This window comes from Ziziphus jujuba, chromosome 1, assembly GCF_031755915.1.
Source record: "Ziziphus jujuba cultivar Dongzao chromosome 1, ASM3175591v1".
NCBI lineage: Eukaryota > Viridiplantae > Streptophyta > Magnoliopsida > Rosales > Rhamnaceae > Ziziphus > Ziziphus jujuba.
In genome coordinates, this window is record NC_083379.1 from 1,011,982 (window position 1) to 1,036,116 (window position 24,135).

General features: G+C 29.9%; 3 protein-coding genes across 4 annotated transcripts; 1 reads left to right on the plus strand and 2 right to left on the minus strand.

The window, feature by feature from the left end:
• Positions 1–429: 429 nt before the first annotated feature.
• Positions 430–8,498, minus strand: LOC107411605 (nicotianamine synthase). The gene is made up of 2 exons (XM_048465143.2): positions 8,489–8,498; positions 430–1,286 (listed from the first exon to the last, which is right to left on the minus strand). The coding sequence occupies exon 2, from the start codon at positions 1,282–1,284 to the stop codon at positions 430–432; it is 855 nt and encodes a 284-aa protein (XP_048321100.2). The 5' UTR covers positions 1,285–1,286; positions 8,489–8,498.
• On the plus strand, positions 7,924–10,960 carry LOC107412860 (CASP-like protein 2C1). 2 transcript variants are annotated; one of them, XM_025071642.3, is made up of 3 exons: positions 7,924–8,261; positions 8,461–8,545; positions 10,591–10,960. In XM_025071642.3, the coding sequence occupies exons 1-3, from the start codon at positions 8,113–8,115 to the stop codon at positions 10,834–10,836; spliced, it is 480 nt and encodes a 159-aa protein (XP_024927410.3). In that variant the 5' UTR covers positions 7,924–8,112; the 3' UTR covers positions 10,837–10,960. The 2 variants fall into 2 exon arrangements, with proteins under 2 accessions (XP_024927410.3, XP_015876203.3); XM_016020717.4 differs by having other exon boundaries at positions 7,939–8,261; positions 8,404–8,545; positions 10,591–10,940.
• A 4,247-nt stretch (positions 10,961–15,207) lies between these two features.
• LOC125421020 (zinc finger protein 7) lies at positions 15,208–16,427 on the minus strand. Its single transcript, XM_048468727.2, has one exon. It carries the CDS (start codon positions 15,951–15,953, stop codon positions 15,405–15,407), a length of 549 nt encoding a protein of 182 aa, XP_048324684.2. The 5' UTR covers positions 15,954–16,427; the 3' UTR covers positions 15,208–15,404.
• Positions 16,428–24,135: the final 7,708 nt, after the last annotated feature.

Genomic DNA, 24,135 nt, shown 5'->3' on the forward strand with positions numbered 1-24,135 from the left:
ATTTCTTATAACAAATTTATAGGAGTACGTACGGCCAAGGCTACAAATTCATAATAAAAGCGTTAGCGGCACCTAACTAACAATATTGTTGCTTAATGTTCACTCCTTATTCAAAGAAATCCATATTAATGATTGATAATTAATCAAATTAACGACATTACTGAATAGATTTCGACTACAAACATATAAATATATGAGTGATAAATTTATAAAATACAGAACACCTTTACTGGTATTATATAAAAAGAAAATACGAACATTGCATGTAATTTCAAACAGCAAATCCAGAACTCCAACTTATTATCAAGCATAAGAACTAGAACCAAAAACCCGCTCATAAATAGAGTAAAAACAGTCTAGTACCATAAACCCCACAAACATAGAAATTGATCATATGATCAATACAGAAGAAAATGCTAGATAGCCTAGCTAAAAGATAGGTTTACGAACAAGCACAACCGAGTTTATCACATCATTAGTAGGATGGACGATGGAGAGAACATCAAATCCGACCAAGTCATGCTCCTCAACCACAGGGTACAAAAATGCCCTAGCTCCTTTTGCACTCCTAACAAGCAAAATTCCTCCTTCTTTCATATACTTCCGGATATGCTCAAGAATCTTCACTTTCTCTTCTTTGTTCATCCCAACAAGAGCTGCCAAAAACACACAATCATATTCTCCAAGCTTCTCCTTCACATCCGTGATGTTTCGAGTCTCGAACTTCATCCTCTTCTCTAGTTCACCGTCCGAAGCAACGATTTGGCCAGCCAATTCGTTGGCCTTTTCGTCGATATCGAAGTTATCAAAGTGAGTGGATTTCATGTGATAAGTAGCCATGATGAAGGAAGTGAGAGGCATTGGACCGGACCCCACGAATGCCACCTTCTTCGGACTCACCACACCATTTTGATGGAGAATTTTGTACTCCATGTTGGCTAGTTTTACGTAGTTTCCATAGTAGGGAAAGAGAATGAGATTGTTCAAGGGTTGTGGGACTTTGGTTAAGAATGTTGAGAATTCAAGCTCCAATAGCCCTTCAGCTCGGCCGCAGAGATTGATGAGACTCTCACGCATGGCTTGAACTTCCTTAGGTAGGGAGGTGATATCTATGACCAAAGGGAGGGTGCATAGTTTCACAAGGTGAGTAAAAAGGCTGTTAACTTCCTTGGAAGGTCGAAGGGACTCGAGTTTGGATATGCTTGCGTATAATTTCGAAACTTCGGCTATTAGAAGATCAGCGGAAATTTGGCTTACGAAGTGGGAAGTTTGGAGGGAAACCATGGTAAATTTGTATGTATGAGAATGAGATATATTTGTAAACGAGGACTAGGGCTAGGAACTTTTAGTTTTGAGCTGGCTCTTGGGTATGCTGGAAATAATGCTAGCATTTCCATGTATTTATAGATGAAAGAGCTCGGAATTTTAGTTCCTATATATTTAATCCATTAATTTATTGTTGATCTTGGAAATCATTTGTTGGTTAATTGAATTAAGCAAAACTGCATGGTTCATGCCATTTGAACTTTTTATCAATTGTTAGCCTGTGATAAAACTTGATTAACAAATAGAGATTCGTGGACATGGATTGAGTATGAATAATCAAATGTAATGACGAGGAAATAAACGACATTTAATTAGAATAGAGAATTCCAGACATTAATTTTAGAGATTGAAGCGTTTAATATACATCATCCTTGTCGAGGACAAAGCAAAGAAGATTTACTATAAAAGGAACGAAGTAATGTACCCCGTAAAATTAAGGAGCTTAATTTACTTTTTTTTGTTTTTCTTAGTCTTCATTTACATTTAGACAGATTTTTTTTTTTTTTTTCTCTGAGTCCTCGATCGAAAACAACCTATAGTAGTCAATTATATTCCTTTCAACCTACATATCACCTTTACAAAATAATTGGACGCCATCAATTCTCTTATAAATTTTTATTTATTTTAATTAAATGGGGAATACAGAGCTTAGATTCTTTTCATACAAGGAGTAGAGTTTAATAGAGGAAAACAATCATAATGATCAAATAAGCAGATCCTTGGAATGGTTCGCGTTCACACGACGATGGGGACAGTCTTCAGGGTATACCGTATGTATACAGGATCATAGAAAAGGCATGCAAAATGCCTTTTCGACAATGTTCAGGAGGGTCAATCGGTGGTCTACTTTTAAATTGTCTTTATATTGCATGTTTGACTTCGACTTTTTTTTTTTTTTTTTGGTTTTTTTGTTAATTATTAATGTGCTTTAGTTCGGCAAATTATTGCGTGGAAAATAAATATTCCGTTTTGAGTTAGTATTCTCAATTAGCCTTCCCAGTTCTAGCTAATTTGGTAAATTTTTTATTGTATTTTGCTTAGATAAAAGTTGGTTCATTCCAATTTGTTTCTCTTAATTTGGGCAGTTGCATTTTGAATTTTCAAATTTAAATAATTAAGACTGCAATTTAACCGTATGTTTCAATTTACTTATTGTATTTTGTTCCAGTCTTTTTTTTCTTTTTACCAACAGCAGTTTGGTACTTTTTTTTTCTTGAATAAAAGTGGTTTGGAACTTTTTTTTTTTTTTTTTTTTGGGGATAAATTGGGAGCGGTTTGGTAGCTTGGAAATTTTTTTTTAAATTGGGTTTGTTTGGGCTCGGGCGGTTTGGTACTTTCCAAATTCTAATGATCTGGCCTCCTTAAGCTTTGAAGAATTTTCCACGTACCTTTTGTTTTCCTATAAGAAATTTACGATGTACTTATCCAACTCAATTTAATATATACCCATACGTGAAGTTCTACACCGGTTGGAAAGAAGAAGGTATGTCATATAAGTGGGTGTGGATACCTTTCCTGTAAGACACATTTTGATAAAACTGTACGGGCTGGGTCCAAAGCGGACAATATCTCATGCAGGTGGTTTGGACTGTTACAGTTGGTATCAGAGCTGGTTGTCCAGGCCAGTGGGACTGCCAAGTGAAGGGGTGGAACCCCTAACCACTGAGAAGCTTTCCCCAAAAAGGCCCAGAGAGGCCTTCCTAACAGGGAACGTAAAACCTTGAGGGATAGGATTGGGCTCACTATCTAGCTTCCAAAGCGGAAAATATCTCGGTTGGGTCTGGGAGGCCCGGGCCAGTGGGACTGGCAGATGAAGGGGTGGGATCTCTAACCACTAAGAGGCCTTTTAAAACCGTGCGGGCAGGACCCAAAGCGGACAATATCTTATACGGGTGGACTATGCTGTTACAGTTGGTATCAAAGCCAGTACCCGGATCGATATGCCAGCGAGGACGCTGGACCCCAAAAAGGGAGGATTGTGAAGTTCCACATCAGTTAGAAAGAAGAACGAAGCATGCCATATAAGTGGGTGTGGATACCTTTCCCGTATGATCCGTTTTTACAAAACCTTGAAGGCTGGATTGTAAGAAGATTCCTCAGGCCCAAAGAGGACAATATCGGACGCAGATAGTCTGGGCTGTTACATATATTGGGGAATATATTTATATTTGAGTTTGCACGGTTTAAGTTCTTTGTATGTTCTGCATTTAATCACTACATGTGTATTTGAAGTTTTAAGTTGTAAGAAATAGAAGAAAAAAAATGTTATGAGTTGTAAACTAAAATAAAAAGAAATAAAGAAAAAGAAAAATACATCTAAAATTATTCAATATATTCCAAAAACAAAAAGGCCATATATGAAGCGCAATATACATTTATTTATTTTTGGTATCTATGGGAGACTTAAATTTGGATTATTATACAAAGAAATAGTAATTTTTATTATTGGATTGTTCTAGACAATATACATTTATTTAAAAGTGGGTAAATATGTGCTTGAATAAATTATTTAGATGGATAGAATAGTAATTAAAGAGATGTAGCCGGAATTTTGTATTTTGGCTAAGCTTACTCTTGCATCCTTGGCTGCTCTTTTAGGTTATATTCTAGCAAAAATTTGCTTTTTTCAATGTTTTTTACATTTGCCTTTTTTCACAAATTAAAAGTAAAATCTGTTTTATTTTCTTAATTTCCTAATACTTTTGATATATAACGAGAAAATTACAAATTATTAAAAAAGTAATCGAAGTAATTATATATGTGAGTAATAAAAACTATTTACTCTAAAGAGTATGTGGTGATCATATGTCAATTAATGTCATTAATGTATATTACCTAACTAGGCCTTGGATTATGCCCAAATTAGATTCGAATTACTCATTTGAAATATACAAATATAAATCAAGGAGCTAAATCCCACAACAAATTAATAATATTACAGTCAACTGCTCCGTAAGTAATGAACATAAATTTGCTGATTAACACAGCATGTGAGAAATTAGTGGATGCTAAAGAGGATCAAAAGCCTCAAATATTACAGAATCAAATAGGATTTGATACACATGCTGTGTTACGAGAAACAAATAGATGAGATACGAGTTCCAAATATTACAGAATCAAATAGATACGAGAAACTTCCAGTCAGCAGATGAGATTTGATACACACTCTTTCTGCCTGGCTGTTGTCTAATTAAATGGACACGCGTTCCAAATAAATAAATATATATTATACATATCTCACCAATTATATGTTAATTTAGTATTTTATTTTGGCAAATGGCCTTTATTTCAATAGACAACATAATTTCAATAAAATCAATATCGATCCTGTGTGACTCCACCATAATGAATTCCATCTTCCATTTTGTCTTTTGGTTTTACTTTTCATATACATTTTCATTTTGTATTTTTTAATCACCTAGGATTTTTATATAGTGAGGAGGATTTTTATATAGTAACAACACCGGTTAAATTTTATTATAAAAATATTCTATATGATAAGCAATATCATTCATATTAGTTATCATATAAAAGAATTAAATTATCAATCAATTTTTTTTTTAAAAAAATTCAATTAACCTTTTATAACAATCAGTGAAGAAAATATCGATGTTGATGAAAATATCGAAGGTATGAATTTACAGAAATATCAATGGAATTATCGATAAGGTTACGGAAACGGTAAATTTTTAATTTAGAATACAAATTTTGAAATATAAAATAATTAATTTAATAAAATAATATAAAAATTCAATAATTAGAATACAATAATAATAAAATATAATAAAATACTCATCCAATTAAACATATATACGAAAATTTTATATAATATATAACAAAAAAACTAACAATGTTATAACATATATACTAAAATTTTATATAATATATAACAAAAAAACTAACAATATTATTTATTTATTTTTAAATAGATAAAATCAAATTTATTAAATAAATAAATTAAATTAAATTAAAGACTAAGATAAAAAATAAAAAAAATAAAAAGATATGTATTAAAATACTACATATAAAAAAATCATGTATTATCCTTTATATAATATAATATTATCATATTATTATTTTATATTATTTTATTATAAAATATTATCATATTTTATTTATTTATTTTTTTTCTTTCTCTTTCCTCCCTCCCCCCCCCAGGTGGAAATTTCTTTCTTATCCTTTCTTCTTCTTCCTCTCTTCCCTTCATCTTCTTCCTCCCTCTCTTCTCTGCCAAATCACAGTCAACCCACATCACAGATGCCGATATCTACCCAAAAAATCCACCGAAACTCGACGACTTCTCTTCGACTTTTCCACCGGAATTTCCACCATATCCACCCAAAAAACAAAATTCCGACCGACTCCTGCATTTCCAGGCGAAACCCATCGAATCCGGCGACATTCCGGTGACACCCATGACAGAAATTCTTCCCTCCCCCTTTCGGTGTCGAAGGTGGTCGACAACCGATAGAATCGGCGACTTTTCACTAGTGTCGTCAACATTTGCTTCACTAATAACAATTATTATGAATGTCATACAATTCCAACAAATTATTACTTTTTCATTTAAATTTTATATTAAAAAATTTAAAATATATTTAAATGATATAATATTATAGAGAAATTATAGCTTGTCACATAAATTGTTCTTACCATAAAACACTAAGTACATTGTTGCTTTATCGAAACTATTAATTACCAATATTTTTATCTATTTAATATATATTTTGAAACTATTTCTAAACATAAAATAAAATAAAAGAAGACATAATATATATCGGAAGCATTTAAAATTACTATATCATCTATTAAATTTTAAATTTTAAATTATTAATTAACATATCCGTCACCACCGTATGACTTGCCACGTCACACCCAATCTGTTATTATATAATCTGGCAGATAGTTTTAAAAAAAAGTATATATTTATATATATATATATATCTATATATATACATTATCTTTGTATACGTAACGTATATATATTTATATTGGTACAGACATATGTCTCCGATACTGACATAGTATTATAATATTGGACATTTAAACATACCACTGAAACTGCAGAGGACACAGATATGACTAATATTTTAAGTTTGATGCTGTTGCTTCATCCGCAATCTGCAACCTGCAACCTCTAATAGAGGTTAGAGAGTTCATGAACATGCACAGAACTTCAAATTAATTATAAGGGTCTTGGTGGACAATTATTTGATTTGATAATTTTTATGTCAATTCCTTATTAACTGAGGCAGTTGAGCAAAGTAGTTGGAAATACCACTCATAAATTAGCTAGCGTTGCTTTCGATCCGAAAGATGAGTCCCTTTGAAGTGTAATAAATTAAACAGAGGAATTCAATTTTTTTGAGAACTATAATTACCAAGGATGAAAGTGGTATCTTATCTCGTTCGCTAGCTATATATACCCAGATAGGATAGGATTGCAAAGATGTGGGATTGTTAAATAAGAATTTTTCTATTTACTATCATTAATTACTATCATTAATGAGATTATAGTTTCTATTATAAATTTTAATTGTAGAAAAATATTTATATTTTAATTTTTATATTAAAATTTTAAAAAAGAAAAATAAAGTTTTCAATAAGAGACTCTGTTAGTAATTTATTAATGGTGATAAATAATATTTTTAATAAAATAATTATTTATTGATACCTGCAGATCTAGAATTTTATAAATTATAATCTTATTCAAATATACATAAAATCTTGTCCATTTTATATTCCCACACATGAAAAAGGGAAACAAATTAACATATTGCACATGTTTATCTGAGATGTATAGTCTCCATTGTTGCGTGTACGTACGAAGTACATTTTCTATTCCTATACCTTTGTAATTATTACATGTACGCTTGAATTCAGCCTATGAATAATAGGATAGAATTGTGTTAGTTCTTTTTAGTCTAAACTTGTCGGAAATGTGTTTTTTTTTTTTTTTTTCCTTAAAAAAAGAAAAAAGCGCACACACACACAACACTTTTTTTTATTTTAATTAATGATTCCCACCCTTGTTTCTTTCTAATTCTCTATAAGCCACTGTTATCGATCTGCAGTAAAGGTACTCGTTTTGAATCCTTCCACCTCTAATAATAATAATACAAAATATCTATAAAAAAAATAGAAGAGATAGATATAGTATATATATATAGGGATTATAATATATTATAATTTGATGCAGAAGATTTTCACCCAAGCCTATTACACTCAGGATATGAATTTATATACATTTTCAATAGTTTTACTATCAAAATAAGTGTTCAACTGCAAAAAATATTATTTTTAAAATAGATTTTTTTTTTTATAGGAATTACAATTAGTGGGAAGAGAATTTCACTCAAGCTGGTCAAACTCAGTATAAGAATATATAGTTATATGTATTTTTAATGGTTTTATCATTTCACTAAGTGTGTGAATAAAAAAATATATATTATTTTCAAAATAAATATTTTTATTTATAAGCCAAGAAATGAAGATAAATGGGAAAGATAGATTGAAAGAGATACCTTAGCATTTAATACAATGTCATCAAAATTCAAATGTCGACGTGGAAATTCATAAACCAGAATAATTACCATTTGCTCTCTACCGGTGTAGCCCAATTTGCCATGCATCAATTAATTCCCTCTCCTCCAATAAATGCAGAAAAATATGGTGCATGGCTAGCTAATTAGCTTGAAGAGGTATATAACTATATATGACTTCGAATTTTGATCAGATACTTTAGAGTTCATATACATATAGATCACTAAAACTAGGTAGTTGAAGATGAAGATGAAAACTAGTGAGGTTTTGCTGAGAATTTGTTCAGTGTTGGTCCTAGTCCTCACTGCTTGTTTGGTAGGCTTGGATACTCAAACGAAGCGATTTACTTTCTTCGAAAGGAAAGCCACTTTCAGAGACTTGCAAGCCCTTTCGTAAATACTTCATAATTCTCTCTTCTCTTTGTCTCTATCTTCTGATAGCTAGATGAACGTTATTATTATTTTTTTAATTTTGTTTCTTTTTTCATTATTCTTTCTTTCTTTTTGGGTTTTTTTTTTTTTTTTTTTTTTCAAGGATTTTGGTGGATGTGGCTTCTGTAGCTGCTGGTTATAATTTGCTTCAACTTATCAGGTGTTCAGTATTATCTGCTCGGTTTGATGTAAATTGGAAAGGATCTCACATATACCTCGCTTGGGTTTGTTTCTTGTTAGATCAGGTATATATATATATATATATAAACGATTTCTTTGCCATATAGATTCTCTCACTTTCATTTAATTAGTGTCTGATCAATCATGTGTAACATTCATGAACAATAAGAATTTAGAAGTTCATTAGCACATAACCAATTAATATTAATCTTTGAACAGCAAGATTTCAATCTTTCTTTGCTGTTGATCAAGGCTGTCCAAGAAAAACCAGGAAAGTTTTTATTTTATTTATTTTCTTTGGAAAAAAAATAATAAATAAGAACGCTATAAAAATAAGAACGCTAAAAAATAAGAACACTAGGGTTCGATTTTGGCTAATTTAATTTCAAAATTCAAGGATTATGGAAGATACAGAATCCTTAATTTACTATTCGGAGATGTGGTTCAAACTCAAATGGTTTTAACCCCTCGGAAACATTAGCAAAATGGGTCCCCATGAAAGATCAAAAAACGAAAAAATAACATTTTAACAATGCACGAATTTCGTTGCTGGAATTCAGTCTTCGAATAATTTTCGACCTTTCTGTGTCACCATAATCAAGTCATTAATTTCTGTCCCATATATTTATGTATCTTCATCATGTGTAGTTTTCCTTGGTTGAACTACTTTCATGTATTGTCGTTTTAAAAAAATTTAGTTTGATGTATATTTTTAAGGGACAAAAGTCATTACATTACTTATTTTATGATCATCAATTTGAGTGTCCTTAATTACAATTAACTTAAGTATTTACATGGCGATGTAATCATATTGCCGCAACTACTCTCTAGGCTTTTTTTTTTTACACACACACACATACACACAAAAAAAATAAAAAATAAAAAATAAAAAATAAATAAAAGAAGACTACCATCTAATATACAATTTTTAAAATATGTTAAAATTGGAATAAGGTTTCTAACGTCATATATGGTAAGTAAATGTTAAAATTTAAACTAATTTTTCGGGGATAAAATTTAATCTTTTTTTTTTTTTTTTTTGGGTCATCGATAATATTCAAACTAAAGTTAAAGAAATTTTTAAAAAACGTTTCAACGATAATATAATTGGAGAGCTACTACGTTGTTTTGATACTTAAATTCGGTAGTTGATGTCCAGTCAATTTAAGCGTCCTTTTTTTGGAGGGAAGGGAATTTATTTGTAAAATACTAAAAAGATATATATATACAGGATATGCAGACATGAGTCGAATACCCATAGTATAATTTTTTTTTTTTTTTAATAAGTTGGGGAGGGGGATTTTCACAAGAAGTCTTAACCCAACATTTTATGATTTTTAATGATTATTATCTATTATTGTCAATTGGATTTGTTTCGTGCGACCCCATTATATTAGGGTTCAAGAATTTTTTATACTCAAGAAAATTATATAATTTCTCAATCTTACATACTTATTCGTGAGAGGAATAAATAAATACCGTAGATGGTCCCCACTAAAGTCCTTCTATGTCCCCATTGGGATAAGTGCTTTCAAATCGAGAATCTCTTGTTGGTAACCACCACATTGAAAAGAAATAAAATTATGACTTATATTTTAATTTCAATTATTTTAGAGCAATAATATTGGAGTGATAGGATTATTAAAATATTTATATGATAATATTTAATTAATTTATTTTTTAATTTATTTGTTTATTTTTTTATATTTAAAATATATAAATTTATTAATTAATAATATTTTAATAAATAATATAATAATATTTAATTGATTTTTTTAATATTTAAAATATATAAATATATTAATTTATAATATTTTAATATTTATAATTTAATAAATATTTTGATATTTATAATATTATTATTTCAATTAAATAATTTTATTATTTTTCATTACTAGTGACAATTATCATTCTAAATGGTAAAACTTCATTAACGTATTTAATTTTATTATTTTTTATTATAAAATTTTAAAATAAATAATTTAATAGTAATTATTTATATTATCATTTCACATATGATCCTTCAATAATTATGACAAATAATATTTTTTTAATTAAATTTGACTCCATTATTTTGTTAATTAATTGTGTTTAATGGACATTTTCACAGATTGCAATTTACATAACATTCGCTGCAAATTCAGCTGCTCTTCAAGCATCATTGCTATCATTAACAGGAGCAAAAGACTTCCAATGGATGAAGTTGTGCAATACGTTTACAAGATTTTGCTTCCAAATTGGTGGAGGCTTGCTAAGCGGCTTTTCGGCATGTTTGCTAATGGCTGCCATGTCATCCATCTCTGCCTTCAATTTATTTAGACTTTATTCACCTAAACGATTCTTGTTCTTAAAGTAAAGGCTATATATATATATATATATATAATTAAGCCAATTAACTTTGTTTTAATATTATATATATATATATATATATATATTGTGTAAGTGTGTGTGTGTGTGTGTGTCAAAATAAGAATTTTTTAAAAATTGTCGTTAAAACAGTTTCACTTTTTTGTTGCTTTTTTTTTTGCATTTTCTAATGCGCTTCACTGAATTTACATGTCTGTTGAATTGCGTCCCTTCTCCACGAAAACTATAACATAATAATTGAAAATTCATCTCCTTTATAACACAAACAATATCATAACACAAATAGAAATAGTTTTTGTAACTTTGGAATGCAGGAGCCAACTGGATTGTGCTTTGTTAAAGTCTTCCTATCGATTGCTGACATCAATTTAAGACAATTAGCTAGTATTGGATTGATTGCTATAAACATTCATACAACTTCCATCAATATGAGATTTTTGAGAAATAAAATTGGTTTAGCGGTAAGTTAAACCCATATTTTGAGGTCATAGATTCAAAACTAGCTGTTTTCTCATTTAAAATAGAAATTATTGTGACTTGATTATAAAAAAAAAATGGAAACAACGTACAATAACTTTCATGATGCGCTATATATATAAATAAATGCTTTGTATCAACAAATCATATTTAATTGACATATCCTCATTTTAATTTTAAATATTCCAATTTTGTCATAATTGCTAGGATTAGATATATAACTGGTTTTAACCTAACATTATTTTAATTAATCTTAATCCTAAGGCTTCTAAATTAATTAAAGCATTACTTTCTTTCCAAATGTAGTTTTCACATACTAAGTTTCAGTCTCTTAAACCACGTTTTGCTTGTATTATTTGAGTCTTTTTTTTTTTTTCTTTTTTTTAAATACATGGTTACAAATAAGCCCAAAAATGAAAAATAAGTTCTAAAGCCCACACAAAAAATAGAAGACATGAAGCCCATGCGGTTAAAGGCTTTAGGTTAACCCATCTACTCAGATTGGTTTTGAGTTCTACTCTCCACCGGTCGTTTCAAAAAAACTTGTTTACATTTCAATTGGACCATTTTTAGTTTTTTTTTTTCTTTTTTAAATCTTTTTTGATGAAAAGTTGGGACCAAATGAATCAGTGCTTGAAGATCACAATAACTAATTCACAATTAAATATGTATATGTATATATGATGAAAAATTTATATACAAAATTCTTCCTGTATATATGTTAGAAAATCGTATATTTATTAAATATGGAAATTCTAAAAGATATTCAAGAGATTTGAGTTACTTCCCTTACTAAATTAATTTTTTTGCTTGGAACCTCAAATCTTAAGAAGTGGTATCAAAATTGGTCTCAAATAGAGCCAATTTAGATCAATTTGTTGTCCAGAGGATTAAAGCTCCTTTGATAACTCCAAGCTATATATGAACATAATTTTAAATTGTGTTGTTCTTTGGTTTTTTTCTTCTCCCTTTCAAGTTTATAATTATATAAAATGTCTAATAAATTTAAATTACTATTATTCAATACTAACAAACATTTGAGATAATCAAATTATATATAATTAAATATAAAAAATAAAAAAAAAAAAGATCAAAAAAATTAAAATCAATTCCATATTACCAGATAATACTTTAATTTTCAATCCTGAACATCTCATTAATTTTCATCTACAAGAATGAGAAGCAAATATATGCATAAGTAAAATATCTCTTGTGCACGATCAAGACTAATGTCATAGTTTTAAAACTGCTTATAGATTGTTCTTGGACTTTAGCCTCACTACATGATATATATATATATATATATATAATGCATTTACGTAATGTTACTATTGGATAAATTCCAGGTCCAGTATTTAATCAGACCTGGTGGTAAAATGCCCCTTCTCTATTTATTAAAAGAAAATATTAATATCGGATAGAGAATCTTAATTAGCTCACATGGGCATCATGTAATCAAAATATAGTTTTAAGGCTACACAAGTTAAGCTCCTACATCGAAGCCGCCTAAAGGTAATGATAAAAGGATTAGAAATTAAGTGGTGTTTGTCTGACTCTGAAAACACCTTTAAATAATGTATTAGTGGGATCATATTAGATGGAAAATAATCAACAAATAAATCAATGGACCAATTGAGCCGTCCCTTGGCATTTTATGATTACGTGTGAAATTCGCCTAATGAATGGATGTGTCATTAGACTGGTTTTATTTCTATTTTGATTTAATTAAAAGCAGATAAAAGTAATCTAAATAAAGTACGTAGTTGTGGAAAGCTGAAGGTCGTAGCCGAAGTGAAACATTATCCTAGGAGAGTTATTAGAATGACTTGCCTAAAATAGAGAACAAAATTATTGACTTACTCATGGTAGATTCGTTTAGTCTTGAACGATTTAGTATTCCACTTCTGCACTTCAATTATTCATGAGCTAAAAGCTAAGAAATGCCACCAGTACTTGATAGATCAAATCAAACTCGAGCCCATTGGCTAATCTCGGTGGTAATGATTAATTTTTCTTGTTTGGTTTTCCTTCTTTACGAAAGTTAGCTTAGGCATCGTTATAAGAATCTAGTTGTAAATGTATCATTTTTAACTATGTATGGTTTTCATTGTAAATTGAAAAAAAAAATATTATTTATCACCACTAATCTATATATTATATCATCTGTTTAGATTTACAGTTAGTTTGCAAAGTCAAAATATAATTAAATGCATTCGATTAATATTTGTTATATTAATAATAAATCGTATTAATATATATCACCAGTCATGATAAATAATAAAATTCAATTTAAAAAAAAAATAAAGTTAAGATGAAACTTATGTTAATCTAAAATTCGTCCAACCAATACTCCATACCCAAATTTTTGTATCTTTATCAAGGTGAGATGGAAATTATGTAATGAAGAATATAAATCTAATTAGAACTAGACACTTAATTAAATCAAGTTTGTAGTCTTTCCACAATATATAGGGGACAGCATAAGCCACTTTACACAAGATCCTTGGAAGGACATGCACTAATCGGGAAGTGATGAATTTTATTTTATTTTTAAATAAAAAGAAAAGGAAAAAGGAGATTTCCTGTACTAATTGAGCTAGACTTTTTACCTGTAAAATATATAGAGGGTTTTTGTTGTCATGCGTTTGATCTTAAAAACAGAAAATAATTACCTTTAATTAATTATCTAATTCATTGTATTTAAGTCTATATAATTGAGAAATATTAAGTTCATGCTTTACACTAAAAAGAAATGAACCAAAATCAAGTTACGGATGTATATTTGAGCTATATAGCTAGTAGCTATAGGGGACATATATTATTCTTTGTTTACCTATCGTTTTCCTATGTAAAAATTGAATATGGATGCCAAAGATAGTTGTCTGTACATGTTTGGAAGATGGAAAAGTGCCGAAAACACAACACATCAATCAGGAGAAGCAACAAACCCTTTGAATGATAAAAAATTATGGGAATAATTCTAAGCTAGAGCAGCTACCTCTAATTGTTGATTAGTTTTGGAGGAGTACTTGAGCTTTGATGGAAAAAGAAAACTAACCCAAAAATGAAAAATCATTAAGTACTCGTTATTCCCCTTTGTTTCCATATTCTAAAAATAAGGGTCCCAATATCCATTAATTATGGCTAGTTAGAGAAAAACGAATAATATCAATCCGAAGGGCTCAGAGATCCATGTAGATGCATGAGTACCCATGCAATTACACACACACACACACACACACACACACACATACACATATATATATATATATATATATACACACTATATGACTCGAGGAGTACTAGTATATAAGCCAGATTTGTATGTGTGAGAAAGGTACTTTCGTGGAAAGTTTTGCTTAATTAATTAATAATTATATAATGTATGTGTGTATATTCTAAAGTCCTATTTAGCATGTTTTTTGATAAATCAAAACACTTTTTAAGATTCAAAGGTTGTTTTTGAAAATGTTTAATTATGTAATTTTCATAAAGTATTTTAGATTTTTAAAAATTATTTTAACCAAAATCAATAAAAAATAATTTTTTTTTTTTGAAAAACAGTTTTAGAAAAACAAAAGTATAAGTCATGCTAAATATGATTTAAATTCCTTATAACTACTCCGGTGACCATGGATAGCGAACTCAATTTTTTTGAAAGCATGACTTCCTCCACAAATACAATACGGATGAAATTAATGAAAGCTCTATATATACTCCAAACACACACACACATATATATATATATATATATACTGGACATCATCGGACAGAATACGTTGGGCGTATAACCGTACTCAAGCACTAATAGGCTAACAGAATATTGTAATTGCTTGAACAAAATTGTCTAGGTATGTCCCTGCTTTTTGCTAGCCGTAAAGAATGATAAAAATTAAAGCTCTTGATTATATATATATATATATATATATAGTAGCGCACAAATTTGATTGAATCATTTTTAATTTCTCTAATGATTCAGATATAAATATATTTGCACCTCAAACATATATATGAAAAGTCATGGTGAAAATCAGACACATAAAAATTACATTAGAAAATCTGAGTTTGTCAGCAAAAAATTCAAAGCCTTAAAGACAAATCAAGCTGACTAATCTCCTCCTGATGAACATTTTGATCAGATGTCGTATAAGCTCTAGGCCAGGAAGTAGTAATTCCATCTACAGAACCACCATAAGTACTTGTAATATCTCTCCTCTCATAATTCATAGCATCATAATTAGACCTGCCACCATGATGACCACCTTCATGTTCAAGAGATTGCTGATGATGATGATGATGATGATCAATATGTCCAATATGGCTCGAGCCGCTGCCAGAGCCGGAGTTGGTACCGTGCCGACCGTGATGAGCTCGGACCGCCGAACTCAGTTCTCTGCTTTTCTTCGCCAAAGTCCGCTCGAGCTTGTGAGCATTTTGATGGCCACCAAGTGCTTGAGAGCTGTAGAACTTTCTCTGGCAATAATTGCAAGAAAAGATTCGAGGATTGGAGGGACCGAGGGTCGACGAAGAAGAAGAAGAAGACGGTGAAGGATCGAGGGCAAGATCGAGATTGAGCTGAATGTTGTTTGGAAGGCTAAGATGTAGTGAAGTGTTGGGTTGGAAATCCATGTATGTGAACAGTATATTTCAGAGAGATAGAGAGAGAAGAAAATGAAAGTGGAGGTTGTGGAAACTTAACGGGGAAGAGATATTAAGAGTTTGGAGTAGTGGTAGCTTTTGAAGTAGGGAACAGATGATTGTGTTGCATTATATGAGGCTCAAAAGGTTCACTGTTTTCTGCAACTACAAATGGTATAAAGAGAGTGAAATAGAGATGGCCTTGTGGTTGTGTGTGTGTGTGTGTGTGTTGTGTGTGTATGAGAGAGAGAGAGAGAGAGAGAGAGAGAGAGAGAGAGACTTTGCTGCTAAAGATCAGCGGGGAATCGATAGGTTGTCGCCTCCATTAATGGCAGCATTAGAATACATTGTCGGTCCATTAAAAAATTTATGCAGCATTACCCTATAATATATGTACACACACACACACACACACACACACACGCATATGTATACAATGTATAAGAAGAAAAATCAATATAGTATGGCTCAAGTAAATTAATTAATTAGAATTTACCTTTAAAAAAAAATTTGGTGTAAATGCTATATTAACTTCAACATTTTTGCCCTTCACTTTATCATATTGAATTAGCAAAAAACTTTCTAAAGTTTTTAAATGATATAGTATCAATCTAAAAACTTTTACATTGTGACATTTTAGCTGTTAAATTACATTAATTAAGATAAAATGTTCATATTGATTATACATCTATTTAGAAAAGGAGAATCTCCACATATGCATTTCACATGTACCTATAAAAATATATATATATATATATATATTAAAAGCTTTAAACTGATATTGCACTATTTACGAATTTTATGGAGTATTAATGCTAATTTGATATTATAAAAGATAAAATGATAATAAAATTACAGGGTCATTGGTACCAAGACTTTTTTTTTTTTTTTCCTTTTGGTTTGTCTATCTTTATAATTAAACTCTCTCTCTTTCTATCCAATCATGGGTCCAAATCCCACCTTGTCTTAATCATACTCTCTATCCTCCTTATCTCACCTTCGGTTTTGTGATGATCATAATGTAAATATATTTTCAAATTCCCATTTTTGAGTATTAAATTCCAAGCAAAACAAACCATCTTAACTAGACTAAATATGCAACTTGATAATTGACCCAAATATGCTTAATTAAAAAATTTAGAAAATATTTATCCTGAGGAAGTGCACTGAACCACCGCGATAAAATTAGGATTAATGGTCTTCTTACAGTGAACTGTACACGTATCCATCAAAAATATTTTGCACTTTGGTTCAACTACAAAACTCTAAATCTCTCATCGATGTTCCTGGACTTTTTGAGTCACAGATCTATGCTCAGAGAATTGACTAAAGATATCTAATTGCCTCATAAACTTTTCTGTACGGGTGAGTTGGAAAACTTTTATTTTGGTACTAGTTATTAATTAGTTCTTGACATTCAAGATCAAAGTTCAATTATAGGAACAGGGTGAAAAAAATAATTAAATATAGTTAGGCCGATAATAATAAATTCTCATAATTTGGTTCTTTGTCAAGCAGCATATCTCAATAAATTAATAAAAAGTAATATTTTGAAAAAATATGTATTAAAATGTTTAAGCCGCTCCTCTGCATTGCCCATGACATGAATTTAATTATAGATAACTAAAAAAAATATGAAAAGATAAGACCATCCTTTAGTAAATGTTCATATCGACTCATATAGTGTCCTGAATTCATGAGTTTTCTCCATCAAAACTATTACAAAAAGGTAGGAAAATACTTGAGATTCTGTACATTTTAGTTTCTAAACACCTTTTTTTTTTTCTTTTTTTTTTTTTGTCACTTCAAAACTAGAACTTTAAAATTTAATCATATATTATTGATCAAGTCGCAACCTATGTTTGATTTGGAAAATTTTGGGAGGTCAAAATTATGGATTTTTCTATTTAATCATATATCTAATCATAGAGGAACTTGATAGCTGCTATTGGAGATTCTAGAAGGTTTAAAAATAAAATTTTATTTGGCAAAAATAAACTTATAGCATTTATGCTGGTTGAACTTACTCATGGTGTGTTACTTGCAGCAACAAATAGTTTTTTTTTAAACAAAATTTAGATACCTTGCATCTTATAAAAGTTAGTATTCGTATAACTAAGTTGTGGATAACATAAAGATTTTCATAAAAAACCAAAAGTGGATAACATAAAGCTATATTAAAGTATATATTAATTATCATCAAAAAAATGTAAATATATATATATATATATATATTACTAAAAAAGCTAGTCTTGCCTAAAGGCAGTGTAACTGTCAAGTGGGGAAAAAATAATAATAATAAAATAAAATAAATAGAAGCTTGTAAATAGAAAACAAAGAGATAGTGTCATAAACTCGTAGTGACCTTCTGACTATGCTGCCACACTTCACACACCTAATCCTATGACCATAACCATCTCACTCATCATCTTTTAGTCTTTAGTCAGAAACCAGAATGGCAAGTTCCAGGAAAAGTTTGGAAAACTGTAGAGACCCATAATGCCCTCTTGTAGGGCCTACATGTACAATATTTTCCAGCAGAGCCATAAGGCTTAATTCAGGGTACTTTACCTACCTCTACAACTTTCGCTCACATATTCAATTTTAGAAATTATTAAATCAGTGAACATTAAAGATAGACTGAGCCAAAGCACATGGGATAAACGATTTTAAACTCAAGAATAGCAGACAAATTTAAAATCAAGAATGTGCAACCAAAATGGTGTTAAAGTATTATATAATAATAGTTAATCTTTTCGTTAAACTTATATTTACGAACATGGGTTTGTAAGGATCATAATCTTGCAGGTCGGCAATGATTGCGGTGAATTTTGTCTTTGATTCACGGACACACCACAAACCACGAAACTACACAATGTTTGTGTTTGGACACTCAATAATACCAAGTCATATATATATATATAAAAGATTCCCAGGAAGGAACATCAATTCCTTCCTCAAAGACTTATACCATAGCAAAATAAAATCAGTCAATTTGAGATATGTATTTGTCCCTTTGTACTATTTATACCGAACAACGACATTTGGAGTCTATATGAACAGAATTAGCAGATTCGTAGCATTTGTATTATATATATAATTTATCATCTATATGTGTTTGATTTTTCCTTGTGATTTCAATAATGTTGGGTACCATGTACGTTGGATAAACAGAGATTGATTAATAAAAGATCATATATTTATATATAGTTTGTACAAAACATTAATTTCTAAGTACAACCGATGGCCATGAATCATACATAATTAAAATAGCACTGGCACACACAAGAAGACGCACAAAGAAACAGGAAAGATCTGAGTTCAATCATGATCGATGCATAAATGTAAGATTTGTGGAAATGGGGGAGTTATACATCATCCCTCTCTCTAGCTATGAGTCTTTATATATTCTATGGGTTAATATCATTTAGCTCTTTTGAGATTTGACATAAATTTAATCCAACCTTTTTTTAATTTTAAAAATATCATCAACCTCTTGATTGAGTTTATATATATATATATATATATAAAGCCTTTACCATTCACATACCCTGTAGAAGTGTAATTGACATTTTTAAAAGAGGGAACATAAGGACATCTTATTTTTCCCACATATTTATACTAAGTAGTTAATTAATCTATACCAAAAATATAATAAAAATACCAAGAAAAAACATGCAAGGAAACAGAGGAATATATGAGCTCATCACATAATTGATGTGTAAAATTAAGCATTTACAATAATATAATTATATCTATAAATATATAAAAATTATTATTTATCATCATCAGTGATTATTACTAGTTAATTCATATATTTATGTAGCATTTTCATTGGTTATCCAAAAAAATTCATTTTCATATACTAAGTTTTTAGTTTAAGAATTAAAACAAAATTATTAATTAAAAATCAATTAATATTTATCATATTAATATAGATTCCATTGATAATTAATATCATAAATAGTAAAACTCTATACATAAAGAGAGATTCGCAAGGGAAATGCAATTGAATAGAGAAAATGTATACAAAAGCAGCAATATTGGGAAGAGAAGGCTCCAAAATTTAAACATTCGGCGTTTAAATACAAAAAATATGGATATCCTAAACAGAAATTGACACGAAAATATGGTACTGGAAATGTCTCTGTTGTGTCGGGGTTTATTAAAAATAAAAAATAAAAAAACAAAAAATTGCTATGGACGACCCAAGTCTGATATGCCTCATGCTCCTCTTTTCAGCCTACACGTGGATTCAGTCTTTCACTGTGCTTCGCTCATCAACATGTGCATGCGAACATATATATGTCTATATGTCCCTTTTGGCCTTTTAGTCTCTCACATGTGTCTACCCATAAGATAATAAATCCATCTATTATCAATCACTTTCTTTTTCTTCTTTCCTTTTTTCTTTCCTCATCCTAGCTATTGGAGGACTAGTTTTTTGGGTCTGCTTTTTTGGAATATTGTCGAAAAAAGAAAATTCAAAACCTCCAATGGATATAATTCCTCATCCTTAGTAATTTATTGCATATTTTTTGGTTGCATGTATATAATATAATATATACGATATGATATGATGATGAAGTTCATTATCAGTTTAATTTGGATTTTCACTTTGGCTTTCCTTTTCAGTTTTTCTGTGGTCGACTGCATAAGCTATGAGTTAAAGGGAATAGGGTCCTGGTTTTAATTCTATATCTCCTTTTTCGAATGCATTTGCAGCACTTAACTTTCACTTTAAAGTTAAGGGGGTGTTTGGCATCAACTTCTTGTTGCAAGAGATTATTGTAATTTCACTCTCTTGCATGGTTTAATTCATTTAACACGCTTGGTATTGTAACCTCGAAGCATTTTTGGCCATTCTTCAGATTATTTAGGATCATTAATTGGCAACTTTGATCATCAATATCCCCTAATCCTATCAAATAATTCAGACAAATCTAGTATCAAAGTATACAAAATATACATATATAGTAAATAATATCCAAAGACAGTTCATATAAAAATGACCATCAGTATTAATCTAAATTTGCATAGTTATTCAAATAATTACCAAATATAGCTATAAAAATTTTAAATATATTTTGTTTTTTTTGGGTGGATTCCAAATGCCAAATAATAACTCATCAATGTTTGGACAAGTTTATCAATTTGAAAACCACCACATCTATATTTCTTCCTTCTCCAACTCTGCATCTTTGACGTGCTTACAGAAAATATATATATATATATATATATTCCATTAAAAAGAAAATGCAATGTATATACCCATAACCCATATATACTTAATTCCATTAATTTCAAATAAAACAAAATTTACCACTCCATATTGTTCATCCTTGTCGTCATGTTTCATGATTGTATATAGCTCTCTCTCGATGTACTTTTCATTCCTTATTATCGATCTATCTCTTTAGTTCCTCTTAAGTAGTTCTCAAACATGTTTGTCAAGCAACTTAAGCATTGCTATCGCTATCTATAGTCGGTCTCTTTATCAAAACATCTGCGTTGCTGTTGGGTTGGTTCTTAGAGGCCATCCAATAGTATTTATGCATGCATCTTTCTATAGTACATTAATTAGCAAAAATCAAATGTCCCTCTCACAAATATCCACTGCCTCTTTCTCAAAGTTCCTTAAAGAACTATACTTCTTCCACCATTCTAAATCAAATTATAACTACTTTGCCAACCTAGCTACTCTCTCTCTCTCTAGGGCGTAGGAATATAGTAAAGCCAATACAACAATGACCTTGGTATTAGGAAAAAGGAAGGAAAACAAAAGAGAACTAAAGTTGCATATATATATATATATATATATATATAGAGAGAGAGAGAGAGAGAGAGAGTGTGTGTGTGTGTTAAATTATCATTTTTTTCAAAATGCTTTAAGTAAATAGAAAATGAATAATCATTACATTTAAACTGAGCTGTAAATCAACTATTTTAATTCAGCTATTTTTTAAATTCAATAAAGTTTTTATATTTGTTTTTAGAAGAAGTTGTCAAATTTTAAACTAGAATTTTAATTATTTTTTTCTTTGAGTTTAAGTTATTGAAAAATGAATTGGAATTATTACTCTCTTAAGAACCTTAGCTTATTACGTTTATATTATTCTTAACGCTTTTATTTACATGTAACTCAATCTTTTAGACTTTTTTAGATTTCTAAATTGTGGTTTTAACATAAATTGTCAAGTTTTAAAAGCAAAACATCAATAATCTTTCTATACAATATAAAATTACCCTTTTTCCAAAAAAGAAAAATTAAATGGTGGACTATTGGTATGTTTATATTATTCTTAACTCCAATTACATTTATGTACAGTGAGATGATATGCGAGTATGAGGGAGAGTTCCTTTTAAACTTTGTGTGAAGTGATAAACGTGAAGAAAGAAAGATGGGGCCTGTTGGATAAGAGAGATGAGGACAGAGGCATAATGGAAAAAAGCTTCTTTTACGTGAGAATGGAAATAAGAGAAATATGTGGCAGACAAAAGAACAACACAAAGTTGACCCTAGAAGTCGACACGTCGGTTACTGGATGCTGATGTGTCACCACTCAGGTCTTTTAGGTGGGGAATGTAGAACTCTCGCTCTCTCTTTCTCTTTCTCTAGTGCTTTTTCAAGATTTTTAGTTGTGGTAACCGGTAAGTGGAAGAGATTCTCAGGGAAAATAATATTTCAAACATTCAAAAGTACGTGTAACTTTACTTTCTCTTGGCAAAAATCAGTGGAGCTTTAAGCTGTCCCCTCCCCTCCTCTCCCACACCCCCCCACCCCCCCCGCCCCCCCCAAAAAAAAAAACCAAAAAAAGAAAAGAAAAAGAAAAAGGGAATGTGAAATGGAACTTGATTTGGATTATGGAAGGGCTAGTCAATTTGTTTCAAGTGAAATTAATTTGTGACATGAAATCGAAATTCTTAGGTGTTAAAATTACTAGGTGATCCATTAGAAGACACATTGTTTAAGCCCAAAAAAATGGAATGAAGAATGAAGGCCCTCAACTAACCTCGGCCCACAACTTGAATTGACGATGACTGAACCCAGCTATGATCTAGTTCTACTAGCTAGCCACTCCAGACCCAGAAGATTATACATCGTCTTCAACATTTTTTACTTTTTTTCTTTTTTGAATTGAAATCTACATGTTGTTGGCAACGATATTCAATACATTACGGAATGACTATCAACCAAAAAAAAAAAAAAAATAGCCACAAGATTTCATAAGCAAAACTAAAAATTGTCCCAGATCAAAATTATTTTATTCTCACAAAAGTTGACAATATTTGTGATCTTAATGTTGAATTAAATTAATATTTGTGGACTTGGCATAATCAATTACTCACTTACAGGGTCTATTTATGTCATTAATGGGACTGACTTATTTTATTATTTTGTAGTAGGGCCCTTGGTCACACACTCTCTATAAGACTCCACTTGGCCCATTGGACTGGAGGACCAACTCTCTTTATAAGCCCAATGACTTATCCATATTTTTCCTAGTATAATTATATTATCAAATTATTATTATTTTATGTGTGTCAAAATTAATGGATAAATCTGACTTGCAGAGACTATTTAAAGGTCTAGGGCAAGCAAACAAATAGATGCCATACGGTATTTTGATATTAGGGTTTTCAGAGATCTGAGAGTGGTTTGAGAGTAGTGTGTCCACAGGCACTACTTTACATTGTTTTCTATTTTGCAGGATTAAAGATCTAATTTATCAATGGCTACGTTTGGAGGTTAGTAATTTATGATTTATGAAATTTATTATGCATATTTAGATCCATAAAATCTAACAATTGGTATCAGAGCACATGGTTAATATGCATAGTAAATTTCTTTGGAGTTTATTGCAGTTAGCATGTGAATATTGATCAGTGTTTTTGCCATTATTATCAGTGTTCTAGATATATATATATATAATTTTTCTTTTCTTGAATTGTGTACATATGTAAATTTTGAGATTCAAGATTATGTATTCTATTAAACATATTTACGTATATATATATATATATACTCATGGTCGTTTTTGTTTGTTCTTATAAAAAAAAAAAATTATTTGTAAATATCGGGCGTGTTCAAAAAAAAAAAAAAAAAAACTGGGTTTTGAATTTCACATGCTAATTTTCTGGGTTTTGGACCAAATTAATTTGGGGAAAAAGT